Source organism: Kryptolebias marmoratus, linkage group LG18, assembly GCF_001649575.2.
Source record: "Kryptolebias marmoratus isolate JLee-2015 linkage group LG18, ASM164957v2, whole genome shotgun sequence".
Lineage (NCBI taxonomy): Eukaryota > Metazoa > Chordata > Actinopteri > Cyprinodontiformes > Rivulidae > Kryptolebias > Kryptolebias marmoratus.
In genome coordinates this window covers 11333786-11349206 of record NC_051447.1, presented here as the reverse complement: position 1 = coordinate 11349206, position 15421 = coordinate 11333786, and the positions used below count along the sequence as shown (strand labels likewise).

Genomic DNA, 15421 nt, shown 5'->3' with positions numbered 1-15421 from the left:
AATATCCTCTATTTAACAAATGTTATCCTTAAAAAGTCTTTCAGGTAGCATTTTCTAGCTTCATCTTATTGTCCAACTAAATTAATTTTGGGTACCAAAAAGATTGACATTGTGTCAAACCAGATGGTTAAAATTGGTACCTTAAACACCAATAAATAACATGACAGCTTTGGCTATTATGTATTTAATATTAATTAGGTTATTTTTGTTTTTGTTTTTTTTTTAAAAAGGTTTATTAGTAGGTGAAGGAAATGGCTTCACTTCTCTGTTAGTCTCAATCTTAGTTTTGCATCTTGTTTAACAGACCATGATGTTTATTTTGTGAATAATAGTCCCATCAGGAGAAAAAAAAAAAGGGTACACTTTTCAGTATTGCTTGATAGGGCTTCTTTTTTATGCAGTGTTGCTTCCTGAGCTTGAATAAATGCTGAAGAGAAGGATTCAAATGGAGGATGAATGAATCATCATACTGTTTACATCTGGTACAATGCAACTTTTCAGAAAATTATTGAACAATTTTAATTAAGTGAGTAAATTCCTTGTCACAATGCAACTTATTGACAACAGAGCATGGCGTCACGTTGCATAATTTATTTATTTTTATTTACCAACATGAAAACTGAGGTTTCTCTTAGTGCCTATGTACATCTCATAATATAAAACTATGCATCTCCAAGATTTTAAATCCAGCAGAAAAGGTAACCATTGTAAAGTGCCGTAGACTTTACAGCCCGCAAACATGATTAGGTCCGTGACTGCTGTGTAAATAAATTGATGGAGGATTTGTGATTTTGGTCCATTCACAGAAAGTTTTTGCCCAAACTGATGAGGAGAAATGGCTTGCATACTTTATGTGATTGGTGTATTTGTTTAAAGTACAGTATGATTATGCTGATTTGAGCTGCAAAACACACTTTTCAGGTTGAAAAAAGACACAAAACCAACAGTTAAATACTTAGGGACTCAAAAGCAGGTAATTACACATAAAACAAAAAAGCATGGATTAAACACACACAGAAGAACTGTGTGGGGTGTGTGTGTTCTCCATTGAAAATGTCCTTATAATGGTATACCTATATCTTTGCAGACCTATAATTACTTCATGTTACATATATGTTTACAATTCTACATTTAAATCCATTTACTGTGCCATATAACTGGATAACATTTTACATGTTAAGCCAAACAAAATCTTTAAAATGATCTAAATATCACTGCTGAACTTGTTATGAAGTGCTTTAGAGGTGCATAGTTTTGTTTTTATTTTCCAAAATTTACATTTTAGCAATTTTAATACATTAATTTGTACAGTTTTCTAATGTCATAAACATGTTGCCATGAAAATTATTTCATATACATAATTCAGAGCTAAAAGCATGAATCTAAAAAAACACGAATATTATACTAATTTTAACATAAAAGCATTTGGAAATGAAGGCTTAAATCATTTTGATTAATTCTAGTTTCATGCTTCAAATTCACCACATTATTTCACCTGTACAACAATCTTTAGGACATTAATGGGAAGCTCATAAACAAACGCGGTGACTGTGTTCAATTGTCAAGATTTACATGAGTAGTGAAGATTTACAGTTACATTCAGTCTGTGGTCTTTACTGTCAAAGGAAATGTCTCCTACATTTATCAAAAGTTTCTCACCACAATGTGGGCTGGAGTCAAACAAGTGAAGTACTTTTTTCTTTGCAGACTTCAGTTGCTCATTTGTCAGATTTTTCCCCACAGACCACATTAAGTCCTGGCAGTCAGATCATTTTAACCTGAGCAATCTTGGCTAGACAGGCGCTTCCCCCATGCTTCCTGTGTGTGTGAATTCTTCAGACTCCGATGGTTTCTCATCCTCCTGGGAGGTGGTCATCCTTCGCCAGCGCTGGTGATGGCAAAGAGAGAGTGTCAGCCTCTGAACTAAAACTCTAAACAGGTCATTTTGAAGGTCAGTTCAGATTGGATGAACATAAATAGAAAATACTATTACTTGTTTAAACAATGAAGGAAAACCAGAGGGGGAAAAAAATGATAAATTTATTCTTTCAGCCTCAGTTTTTCATAAAAGTTGCATATATTCTACAAAATCTATCAGCAGAATTTTACCTGCAACAATAAGATTTGCAGGAGGATGTACCTGTTTGATGCTGCCCTTGGTAGTGCAGAACATGTAGATGACATAGCCTGGGATAAGTACCATTGAAGCCAAAGCCATAAACCATCCCACGACTTGGCCCCAAAGTGGGTACACGTACTTTCCAAGGGTCAGAGGGGTCATCTCGATGGCACTAAAGGTGAACACCCCCTACAAATAAACATGAGAATTTTTAGAATGCATCGTGGTTGATGAACAATGTAAAAAAACAACCTCTCTGACAATTAACAGCCTTAACCCTCCTGTAGCCTTCGGGTCAAATTGACCCAAAGTGACAAAGGCTTCTAACCGTCCCTCTAGCTTTCTCTCTTTTGAGGGCTTTAGGAGGGTTAAAAGATGGTAGTAGTAGGCCTGTTTGTCCAAAGGTTTCAAATAAAAAACTCTGCTGCATATAAACAGTGAAGCCTGCATAACAGGGAAAGGTGTTGTTTAAGAAATCAATGAGACAATAAAACAAATGCAGGATAATTGAGCTGGAATTTCTAATTGATGACATTATGAAGTATTATGAACCAGTCATACTCTTGTCTTGCATATTTTAGTGATGACTGGATCTTTTGGGGCAGATATGGGTGGTCTTCAAATGATCTATGTGAGGAGAACCTACAGTGTGACTGAATAATCCCTTTTCAGCCAAGTTTGACTGAATTTTATCTTCAAACTCATTCATTTAAATGCATGCAGATCAAGAGAGTATTACTTTCCTTGTGTTCAGACACTTATTTTAATCTTTTGCTATTGATATTCTCTAATAAACTTAAAGATGAGATAGGATAAATCATCTCATGTCGCAAAAGCAACAAATTCAGTTCTTACATCAATCATGTAACGCTTTGCGCCTTCATTTTGATAGAGGTATTGATCTTCTCAAGGGAGAAGGAAACTTTATCAAGAATAACTAAATGTATTCCTGAGATGAATTTGTTACAGAGGTTAAAACAACAATCATTTTCCTCGCACCAGGCAGATCAGAGGTGTGAAGAACAGCCAACAAAGCTTCCACCAGACACATGGCCGATAGCCAATCATGTCCTCAATGTTCTTGTAAAATCTTTCAGCTCCTGTGGACAAACATGAAGATAAGAAAAGTAAAATAAAGACCAAAACCCAAATGGACAAATTCTGGCAATGTCTGAGATGTAATTTCCTGTTGGACAGCTACAACATTCAGGGAAATCTGGTTGCTTAACTTGTTTACTTTCATTTTACAATTTTTGATTTCAATGGGGAAAAATACATCAAAAATAGCTTTCCTACCATAAAACCAGGATATGGAAATTGTTTCAAAGAAGACGAGGAAGAGAAGACACATCCCACTGGCAGAGTAGTAATCAAACAGCTTGAAGACATACAGACCACCCTGAGAGATTTCAACAAACACACAAACCGAGGCTGAATCTTAACACATCGCTTTATTTAAAATGTTTTACAGCATGATTTTACACTGCAGTTGGTAGAGAGGTTGTTTTATCACACACAAAAGAAGGTTCTCGTTTATTGTTGTTAGGTACATGCTCACAAAAACAATAAAAACAGAATATAGACCACCTGAGTGATATTGGAGAATCCAATGATGAAGGAGATGAAGCAAACAATGAGGATGAAGACCTTCTTCCTCTTCCTCAGCACCAGGGGATATTCATCCACGAGGGCTGTGATGAAACCTTCCACTGTGCAAAACTAACAAAAAAAGAGAGTTACAAAGAAAAACGTATCACAATGTAGTATTGTTCTGATTTTGAGAAAACTGCAATTTTCTTCTTCATAATAATATTCACATCAATAAAATAAAGTTAAAAAAAAGGTTTTAAGCAACAAAAAGAAAGTGTAGCAGAAGGATTTTGTCAAATCAAGACTTTGCCGTGATCGGATGACACAGAAAAGAACCCAGAGCGCAGACTCATGGCAAGAGAAATAAACTAATTTATTAAATAAGGAAAAACAAAACAAAAGCTGACGTGGCAGCAAAACAAATAAAGAACAAACTAAAAACTAACATGGACAGGACCGGGAAACAAGCAGGACAGAAACAAACAACCAGTAACTAATGACAACGAGAGACATCAAACAAACCTTAGACAATGGACCAGCGAGGTATGGAGAGAAATGACCGGGTTTTAAAGACTGGGGATAACGAGGTGAGTGGGAACAGGTGGACTGATTGCTGAGTCGGGACAGGTGAAGATGGGCGTGTCTGACAGAGAAGTGAATGACTGGGGGAGAGTGAAAATGAACATGAACATGAACATGAGACAAAAACGAAAAGTACAACCAAACAAAACAAAAACCAAAGAACTAAAATCAAAATAAAACAAAAACAAAACCTAGAAAAAAGCCAAATCACCACAGACTTAATTTGAAAGTTTCTCCTGCTCACGGTTTTAAGTAGCGAGATTTTATCCTCTCAGTATGGTGTTGAAGAGCAGGCTCCACAATCCTGAGTTGTTTCTCATAAGAGCTCCTTTCAAATTTAAACAGCAGCTGACAAGTTTATATTGCTGTAGTCTGTTTTCCCCATTATGCTGAGGTTGTTAGCCTAAGGTAGCACACCTGCCTCATTGTTGTAATCTTTAAATCTAGGGCAACACTATTTTTATGCAGCCTACTGTTATCACATGTAGGACTTAGACTCCAAATCTTTTTGTTTTGAGATATGATCTTCTATATATTAGAGGCAATACTTCAAACTAATAAGAGATGCTGTGCAAATGTTGATACATAATTTTGTTTAATTATGCCATATTCGATTTCATTTTAACCTTGAGGAAGAAGATGAAAAAGTAATGACTGTAACATTGTGGTTGCTATACCTTCCGTTTATGACTGCAATGATTTCAATTCAAGGTTTGTGCATCGGCATGCACAGACAGGCACAGCCCTGTTGTGTTACTGCACGCACGGGTTAGTATTGAAATGGGGAGAGCTTTTGTGCTGGCAAAGCAAGGAAAAGCATCTTAAAGAAGCAGAAGAAGAGATTATCTGTGTGTACTTGCAGACTTATGTTTCAATAATAAATGATAACTGTCGTGGTAATGGTGAACATCTCCCTATACTCTTCTTAAAATGAGACTATGTGCATGGTCATTGAACTGCAGTTACATCTAACAACTTATTGTATCTTCCTGGCTAATGTGCAGTCAGTGTGCCAGGAATACTGTAGTACAGTTGCAGTACTATTAGACACAAGTTTTCATCTGCGTGCAGCTCTCCTTGGATGATCCTAATAGGCCACTGAGTTATTGTTATTTAAGTTTTTTATGTTTAGTTTTAATGCATGTGAAAGCTGTGAATTGGTTGCAGGGTTGTTAAAATCAAATGACAGAAAATCTTGGGAAAAAAGGAGAAAACCTTTTTTCTCCAAGTTTTTCCACCTGTTAACGGTACTACTCAAGACTTACAAACTGACTTTGGTGTATCCATCTTTTGTCAAAGCCACGTAATTGCAAGTATTGCATTCTGATTGTTGGTACCTGACTGTCCAAGCCGAGCATCATGAGCATCGAGAAAAACAGGATGGCCCACAGAGAAGACATGGGGAGCTGGGTGACCGCCTGAGGATAGGCTAAAAAGGCCAAACCTGGACCTATGCACAAAAATTATATCAGAAATGCCTTATCTCGTGACATTGTATGGTAGCAACCTAAACTGTATATGCATAAATAATTTAAAAAAACAAATTAATAATAAAAAAAACTAAAGCTTAATATACCTGAAGCTGCCAGTTCCTGCACAGGTTTCTTTGTGATGTAAGACATGAAGCCTACAATAGAGAAGATGACCAATCCAGCAAACATGCTGGTGCAGGAGTTGATGCAGCACACAATAACAGAGTCCCTGAGGAGATGGCATCAAAAGAGGAAGTTAGAAAAAGGGGGGAAAAAAGGTGTGTTATTAAAGAGGATATCTGTTCCTACTTGTAGACATCATTGTTGTAAGTGTTGTAGCTTCCCAGTGCAATGAGCGAGCCCAGGCCCAACCCGTAAGAGAAGAAGATCTGAGTTGCTGCGTCCAGCCACACCTTTGAAATAGAACATCGCTTTGGTACAGCACGTCCCAGTGTTTGTGGCGAGATGTGGGGAGAGACCGTACCTCAGATCGGACGAGCTTATTGAAGTCTGGAGTGATGTAGAAGAGGATCCCGTCTATGGCTCCGGGAAGCGTGACCCCTCGGCAAAACAGGATGAACAGCATGAAGTACGGATAAGTGGCAGAGAAATAAACTACCTGAAGGAAGAGAGAAAAAAGTGTTTTTGTGCTTAGCAAATATGAAAAATAATTCAAATCACACTCATAACTATAAGCGAGTCATCCTTAATGAAGAACTAAACTCAAAAAGATTCAGTTTTTAAAACAAATCCATGACTTTTTTTTATTTTCCTGAGAAGCTGCTGGATGTAGCTCGGGGTTCTGGAGCATAATGATTATGCCTAATTGGTAATGTCCATCAACACCAGAGCCAAGGGGGGGATCCATTTTTTCCTCACTTCTCTCAGATGCCTCACATTAAAATCCAATTATCCCAAGCAGTAAATGTGTAAATGTGTTTCTGCTCATATACTTTGCTTCAACATGCTGTAATGTGAAATTCCAGGCTGCAGGCAGGGTGATGTGATTCTTCTCTTTATTTTAACTGTTTTATACATGCATTTAAATCACCAAGCTATTTTGAATAAAATGAACAATTAGGGCTGCACGGTATTAGGAAAGCATGCAATTCCAATATTACTGCTGAATATTGCAATAACAATATTGTGATAAACCCACATTTTCTTTTTCTTCTGTCATCATGATGCTCACAACCCTCTTCATGTGCTTCAGCGGTTCAGCCACTATCTAGGGCAATGTTGGTCCATCTGGTTGTCATAAATGTACCATTGTCAGTTTGTCTCTGCAGCCTATTGCAATCCTTTGCAATACTGCTATTGTGCACTCTGATATTGCACTGACAACACATTTCTGACATATTGTGAAGACCTAAAAATAAATTTAGTCATATTTTCACCTGAGCGTATTGTTGAAGGGGAGATTTAATTTTACATATCATATTGGATTAATAAAATCCCCCCTAGTCAAAGAATCTTAAAGGGGTTTGATCTATTTATACAGAGAGACAGTCAAAATTAAACCTGGCATTCTTGATGGTGTTCCCAGCTGAAGGCTGATAAATGATTAATATGAATCCAGTTTTTATAAACCACCCTTTTTCATCTCTTGCTACAGACAAATACAGCAGACCCGAAAGCAAACCTGTCTGAATCAAAAGAAACAATAAAAATACAGAGGAAGAAACCTTTTACAGAGAATCTGACCTTTCCCGTCCACTCCACTCCTTTCCAGATGGAGAAGTAGACAAGGATCCATGACAGAGCCAGGGTGCCCACTAACGGCCAGCGTAGCTCTCCTGGCTCCTCCAGACCACTGGTCAGCTGGTGCATGTTACGTCTGTAGAAACACACCTACACGCTGAATACAAGCAATCTAACCCAGCAGTCATGTTTATTTTAATTATTATTATTTTAAAGCAAACAAAAAATAGGCCTACATTAGTTCTGTAATGTTTTAATTTAACAATCTATGTGAGGGTTAAACTAAGTCTTCCTGAGATTTTATCAGTTTGACAGCTTATTTATAACAAATGGTGCACAATCTGATGCAGGACGTCAATTTTCTCACTCTAAAGGCTGTTTATGTTCATGTGATTCTTCTTTGAATGTAATTAAGTGAAGATAAACTGTTGATTTGTATTTTAATAACACGTTAGAATTATGTTGCTATACATTGTTTTCTAAAGTGTAGAAAAAACAGTTTTCTTCAATTTATCTTTAGTTTCAAGAAAAAGCCTCACTTGTACTGATTGCCAGCAAATGTTGTGTATAAACCCTAATGCTAAAATACATGTTTGATTGATGGGGAGAATTGCATTTTTCCTTAAATATTAACCTCTTAGCTTCAGGTTTGACAGCTGTTATGCTTCACACTATTTTGTGTATTTCTTGCATTAAAGACCAGCTTCCACGTGGTCTGCTCAGAAAAATTCTGGCCCCTGAGCAAACTTTGTCGGTGACCCCTGCTTTAGACAAACAAATGCACCAATAGTTTTACATGTTACAGCACAGGGTGGGCTTGGGTCTTACTGACTTACTCCCAGAACTCAGTGACAGCACTGGTCATGTTGGTGGTGTCTGTCAGGCTGTAGTTGGAGAAACAGTCCTCTGTGTTCCAGTAGTTATCACAGCTCTGCCAAGGAAGCTCCTGCACACAGACCATGATGAAACAGAGTTATTTCTTAAAATAAAAGACAAAACTTACATAAATTTGCTGCTTTTATTTGATTTTTTTTTTCAGTTTACCATGTATGCCCCTGACTTTTCACTCACCAGTTTTATTTGACACAACAGCTGCAAACATTACAGAGACTATTCAGAACGCAGGAGACAGACAAGGGAAGGCAAACCATTCAGCAGAAGAAATGATATTTAAAGGACTACCTGCTTTCGACCTTCAGTTGAAGACGTCAAACAGCAGTGAAACATTTTTCATTCCTGCGATACATATTTAAGATTCATGGCAGTAAACTTTTATGTTCCTGCCGTCTGGCTTTTTTTTGATGCATGTAGTCACTTAAAGATGAATGCAAAGCAAAGACAGAACAGAGCAATAAAACCAGTATCTGCTGAGATAAAACAAACATACCGAACTGAAGGAGTTGAACAAGTAGTAGAGAGCCCAAGCGATGATGATGATGTAGTAGATGTTTAACCAAAAGGAGAGGACGACTGCGGCCAGACCAACACCTGGAGTGAAGGACGAGATGTAGACTGATACATCTGATGTAGGATGATACATTTTGCATGTATATAAAGTGTAAAGTCACGGAGAGAGAATCCAGTGTCAAGTGGGATGATGTCCATGAGAAATCTCATCTTGTTTTTAATTAATTCTGCACAGACTTAAACACTTTATTATTACCTTTCATCATGGGGATGAGTTTCCACACCCCCAGTCCACCCACTGAGGTAAACTGTCCCAGAGCTGTCTCCAGGAAAAAGAGCGGTATCCCAGCAAACACCAGGGTCATGAAGTATGGGATCAGGAAAGCACCTGACATGTGAAAAATTAATATATTCATAGTTATAAGTCCTACAATAATGTAGATAAATTAATGCAGTGGGCTATTGGTCCATTTTTTAATATTTTATACGCCTGAAAATATTTTGGGCTGAAACAAACTCCTTTAGTTTGTTAAACTTCGGCTCCTGGCTAAAGAGTTCTTGGTATTTTCTGATTAAAGCTGGTGGAAGAGTCTTATTCAGTTATTGGATGATTCAAATTCAGCAGACACATCTTCTACTTGTTGATAGGAAGCTTTTACTACTGATGGAAAAAGGCCTCCATTTAAAAAGTAAATGCATTCATACTCACCTTATTTCTATAAAATCCATTCTTAAAGGGTGATTGATCAAATTATCTTTTACACAAGAAAAAAAATAAAATAAAAAAATAAAAACTAAATTATTTTTGGCCTAAAGGGAAAATGTGCATTATTGTAGTGAAATCCATCCTAACTGGTTATCACAATAAATACAAACAACATAATTAGCCAAATACATATTTCTTGTCTCTGTCAGTCTGATTTTACTTACCTCCACCATTCTTGCCACATAGATAAGGAAACCTCCAGACGTTTCCTAACCCGATGGCGTATCCCACACATGACAGCAGGAAATCAAACTTCCCCTTCCAGCTTCCCCTGTCAGGTAGAGCCTCCTTTTTCTTTGTTTCATCCGCAGGGGGTGCCGCAGGATCCAGTTCCTCAGAGGGGACGGCTTGTTTGACCTCTGATGGGGAGTTCAAGTCCACTGTACTCTGCCCAGTCTTCCCCATCGCGGGACCACTTTGGTGGTCCGAAAGCCTGTTTGTCCTCACAACCTGGGATGTCTGTGTTGATGCCTGGCTGAGCGTCCTGCACTGGGCCCCAGATCTTTGACAGAGTCAAAGTAATGTGCTGGCAGTCGATGTAAAAAGAGGGCTGCAAATACAGCCAGATATGAGTAAGTTTTGTACTTTTTGTTCATTTTTTGATTGTTTGTTTACATTTTACAGTTTAATTATTTTTAATGTTTTTTAAAATCTTATTCTTTAAGCTAACATTAAAAGTTACCTTTGAAATCAATGAAATCATCGTAAAATCAGTTTCTGCACAGGAAATATGAATTAGAGAGAAGAAAATGAGATAAAGTCTGACCTATAATATATATATTTTTTCAAAAGATAATATATCTTTTTATCTGAAAGGTCAAACTGACTTCAAGATGAAATGTTGTCCACTCTAAGATTGCACAATAATTTACTGATATAAAACAAGCTAACAGAAAGCTAAAGAGGATTGTGGCTGTGTATGGTTCATCTACACGCTGCTGAGGTCCCTGTTTGTTAAATGAATGTATTGTTAAATTTCCAATATGTCTTGATTCTTTGGACTTCCATTATCCAATCCAATAAACAAAATCAAACAAAAGTCAACAGCGGAATAAGTTGTCCGGCATTGGCAGAGAAGATTCAGCAAATTTTTCACGAGCACAACCCATGTACTCAACTGTACTCAAATTGACATACAGTTAAAAAATAAATCGGGCAAGCACATGCAGGAACATGCAAGAACTTTCTTTCCTTTTTTCTACAGTGCTTTGTGTTGGCGTGGTGTCACAAGCTACAGGATCCCTGATGTCCTGTCGCTCTGATGTGAGCAGGCAGATGGCCGAATCAGAGGCATTCTTGAAACCATCTATATCACCACTAAAACATCTTCTGCTTTACTTTTACATCTGGTCTATGCAGTCAAGTTCATAGAAAGTTCATGCTAAAAGAGATAAAACATATGGAAGAAACATAGTATATCTATTATGTGCTTTTAAATAAATCAGAACCTATAATGTTATCATCACCTGTCTGTCCTGCTTACACATTATAGTCAATGAGTATCTGCTTTTAACCAATAAGGAGTTTAGTTCTGCTATAGGAAATCAGTGCATTTACATTTCCTGTGATATAACAACAGCTCTTACATTACAGCAGTCTGAGCACTGATTTTTTTTTATGTTTGCAAATATTGACTGACCTAAAATTTGTCAGCTTGCTTTTTTAAATCGAGGTTAATTACAGATCGCTTGCTGATTTGTACATCTGCTGGAAGCTATTCTCTGCTGAACCATGATTTAGCTAATGCCATCCCTTATTATTATCCACATTAGACTGGTGTGTTGAATTTATAAACTTCTAAACAACATTATAACTATGTTCAGCTGCAACATGTCGCTCTGAAGAGCCTTTACAACTGCCAAAATTATGCTCACAAGCAACAAAGTATAGGCAAAGTTTGCTGTAAACTTTATGCAATAATTTTTTTAAATGATCAAATTAACTTGTAGGGAAAGTCTTCAACACTGTAAAAAGCTGCAGTTGGGCAGAATACCATGAAATGATCTGAAAAATTGTTCTCTATTGGGGGAAAACAGGTGTTTGCCTCAAAAACAAACACATTGAGGATTCCCTTTGAGCAAAACATCCAATGTGATTCAAAATCAAATTTGCAGCTTTTGACAGAAGAGAGTTTTCAAGCTTTCATTGGCAACAAAAGAAAAGTTCTCTCCAACATTTAAATCAACTTTAAAAAGAGAGAACACCCTCCCCTGACACAGTGTTAACTTGTCATTGCTGTAGCTCAATGACAGACATGATCAAATTAATTATGCAGAAGGTGAAACTCCATTGATCCTACCTGAAAGATTTCCAGGCCCTCTTGTCAAGTCATCAGCCTCCCGTCTTCACACCAGCAGCATGGAACGTTTCAAATGCTCAGTTTAACATCGAAATAAAAACCAGTAAAGCTTCGTGTCAGTCCTTAAGGCCCAGCTGAAGTCACAGTATATCTGATGCCCTGTTAGGGTATTAAAACTCTCTCTCATGTGTGCTGCCTTTCGCAGCTGGCTGATCCTGCAGCTCTTATCGAGTGTTTGATAATAAAGTTCGACTTGTCCACTTTGATTACAGCTCAGATCTGACTGCCGAAGCCCTGCGGCCCTCGGGGGATGCAGAACATCAATTGCCCAGCTCTGGTGGGGGAACTCTTGCAGCAGTAGCTGCGAGTGTGTGTGAATCTGTGCACTGGTGTTTGTTGCGATGGCTGCACTCAGCTCCTGCCAGCCGTGTTACCATGGTATTTCTTTACACAGAAGGGCCCGATCAGTGAAAGAGCTCGTGGAGCTTTTGGAAAATGAAAGCAGCGATGGCTGCTGGCAGAGGCTTTGGAAATGTAGGAGCTCAAATGAGGTCAGGCCTGTATCTGACCATGACAAAATCAACGCATGAAGTGACCCGATGCTCACCTTTTATTAACACTCAGATCAACGCATGGCAAAACAAGATAGATGATAATTTAAGATATCATACTCAAATTGATCAAGCTTCCAAAAAAACTTATTTATGTAACAACCAAATGATTTTTACTGTAGGTAGAATAAAGCAACACGTTTTTTGATGGAGTAGTCAGTTCATGTTTACAACATCTGCAGTCAGAAATGTGTAATGCCAGTAAAGGATAATATTATGCTGTTAGATGATTATTGTCATTCAAACCTTAATGTAAAAGCAAATATTTAAAATATACCAATATAGTGGATGTAGAGATGCTGAGTACTTTAGCTTTTAGTTATTTTAGTCTTTCAAAAAAATTGTCTTGCTAATTTTACCAGAATTAGATACAATACTCTAATTTCTTCAGGTAGGTAACCTTCTAGGCTTCTTTAGCATCATATATTCTATCAAAATCAAATATTCTACCTAAAGCCAATTTTAAAAGTTAATAAATATTACCACATTCCCCATTGTTTTCCTGACGGAAGAGAACCGTTGGTGGGGTTTCAAAAGTGAAAGATTAAATTGATATTATGGACATAATTACACTCGTGGCTATAAATGCTCCTGTCAGAGGAAGATTCATAGTAATCTTTGACAAGGTTTGTTCTCCGTGTGGACCCGAGTGATGATAACTGGGCAGGATTGGAGTTGTCAAAGCTGGTTTTCATCAACTTGTTTACAGCATCCCACAATCTATGCAGCCTAATTATGCTTCCAGAGCGTCCACCGCCAAGAATAATAGGGAGCAATTATGTGGGCGACAGAGGCTAGATGGTGGACAGAATGTCATGAAAACAAGTTTGGTTTGCGCTCGGAGTTACAAAAACTATAAATTTGGTTATATTTTCTCTTAATTCTTTTAATGATTTTTTTTTTAATGACCGAGTTTAACTGGGATTAAAAACAACTGCCTTTAGCAAAGATTAGAGCCCTGCACAGAAGCGCTATTTTCCAGCATTTCAATGCTCGGTCGAGTCTTTTCAAAATAAAATTGCAGTCTAATCTGAAACCAAATAAAAAGAAACGTCCTTCCATAGCACAAACACATCAAGTGAAAAACCTTCTTGTGGCTCTGGTGTAATGAAACACTTTTAGATAACTTATAAGTCATTTAGAAAAATAAAAAAAAATAATATTAATAATATTAACACTGCTGTCTTCGAGGCCTTTTTCCAAGCAGTCTTTAATTCACAGCACACCTTGTGGTCTGTGAATCGATGCGGGGGCTATTATATAGCAAGGAACACCCAGAGGCGATTGGCATGCACAGAGAGGCGGCTAATATTACTAATATTTTCATTCCATATTGCAGTAGGATGGTGCTTACCGCATACATTTCCACAGGTTAAGGACAAACGAGGGGCAAAGTGCACACCAGAGCAGGAATGATTGTGTTAATGAGAGGGAGAGATTGTAAAAAGATGAGCAATCTCTGCAGAAAGCGAGGAGGAAAGATATAGATATTGGTTCGTAGGCAGAATGAAAAGATAGCGAGTTAAAAATGGGAAAAGTCGATGTGCTTCTTGTGAAGATAAGCGGAAAAATGGATAGAAAAAGATATAAAGAAATGGGAAAATGGCTGCAAGACACCAAGAGGAGCAGTTCCAATAAACAAAAAGTAGAAGACAAAGAACATCAGATAAAAGAAATGACAGTGGACATTGAAATGTCTGCATTTACAGTTTCTTTGATGTGTGAATTTAAAGTTTCTCCTTAGCTAAAAAAGTCAAACCCTGGAGATTTACCAGCACCCTGCTTCTGAAGCACAATGTGATCTCCTTCCTTTACCTCTGAGTCACATTTCATTATTGCAAACGCCTCAAATGTTTCAGCTTTACATGAAGTCTTTTTCTTCTGTGTGACCAGAAATGAATGACATCAAGGCACTTTAACAAAACCTGAGTAAAAAAAACGTGAAGCAGCTTTTACCTTTGTGATCAAATGACTGCATTTAAACGTCCTTCACAGATACTGGATGTATTCAGGAGGACATGTTCTGGAAAAAGAAATACCTTATAATAATTCATATTGAACTATATAAAATTTCTGTTTCATAGGCAGTTGTCTCCATGTTGACCTTCTGAAGGTGCTTCATTTGCCAGGGCTGGAACTTCTCATTAATTTGTGATAATCTCATAAAGCTGATTTAAAATGTCTGACTCAGGATGTTTTTTGGCGAGGAGACAAGAAAATGGCTTCAACAAATGTCCTGCATTAACAATATCTACAACAAACTATATGATATTCTGGCTGCTTTAGAGATTATACAAAGTATGATGTTTTCCTGTAACTTATGTCACTTTTTAACTTTTGTTAGAAGTAACCATACTAATAGGAAACTCATTTCACCACAATTCAAGATGGCTGCCACAACCACCTTACCTTAAAAACATAAATAGCCATCAGTCATTCCATTTTATAGTTACTGACCTAAATGTTGGTGTGGAGGTAAATGAAACTAATATTGAACACGTATCCTGAGCTTAAACAGATTGCACAAGATCTTCATTTAAAATTTTGCCAATAACTATTTGGAGTCAACATTGTTTGTCTGTAGGCCAAAATCTCATGAAACACTGGACAGACGAATGAAACTTCTAGGAAATAATCAGTGAACTGCCCTCTACAACTGCCTAACATTTGGAAAAACACAATTCAAAATGGTTGCCACAGCCAACTGACTTTAGAAAGCACAAAACAGCTATAATTTAGTGGGTTTTACAGATATAAAGCTAAAACTTGATGTGTTTGTAGCTGAGAGACAGTCACAACACATACTCCAAGTGCTACTCATTGTGCAAGATGTTTGCCTAAAACTTTAGCATTGACTGTCAGCCTCAACGCTGT

General features: G+C 37.4%; 1 protein-coding gene across 3 annotated transcripts; it reads right to left on the bottom strand.

Annotated features, from left to right (window-relative positions):
• Positions 1-383: 383 nt before the first annotated feature.
• slc6a1l (solute carrier family 6 member 1, like) lies at positions 384-15258 on the bottom strand. 3 transcript variants are annotated; one of them, XM_017414823.3, is made up of 15 exons: positions 11937-15258; positions 9802-10187; positions 9128-9259; positions 8852-8952; positions 8301-8410; positions 7468-7600; positions 6248-6382; positions 6073-6176; positions 5868-5992; positions 5629-5741; positions 3707-3838; positions 3416-3518; positions 3119-3219; positions 2141-2308; positions 384-1888 (listed from the first exon to the last, which is right to left on the bottom strand). In XM_017414823.3, exons 2-15 carry the CDS (start codon positions 10040-10042, stop codon positions 1793-1795), a joined length of 1794 nt encoding a protein of 597 aa, XP_017270312.1. In that variant the 5' UTR covers positions 10043-10187; positions 11937-15258; the 3' UTR covers positions 384-1792. The 3 variants fall into 3 exon arrangements, with proteins under 3 accessions (XP_017270312.1, XP_037837264.1, XP_037837265.1); XM_037981336.1 differs by having other exon boundaries at positions 9802-15258; XM_037981337.1 differs by lacking the exons at positions 9802-10187; positions 11937-15258 and adding an exon at positions 8647-8700 and having other exon boundaries at positions 386-1888; positions 9128-9782.
• Between the last annotated feature and the right edge of the window lie 163 nt (positions 15259-15421).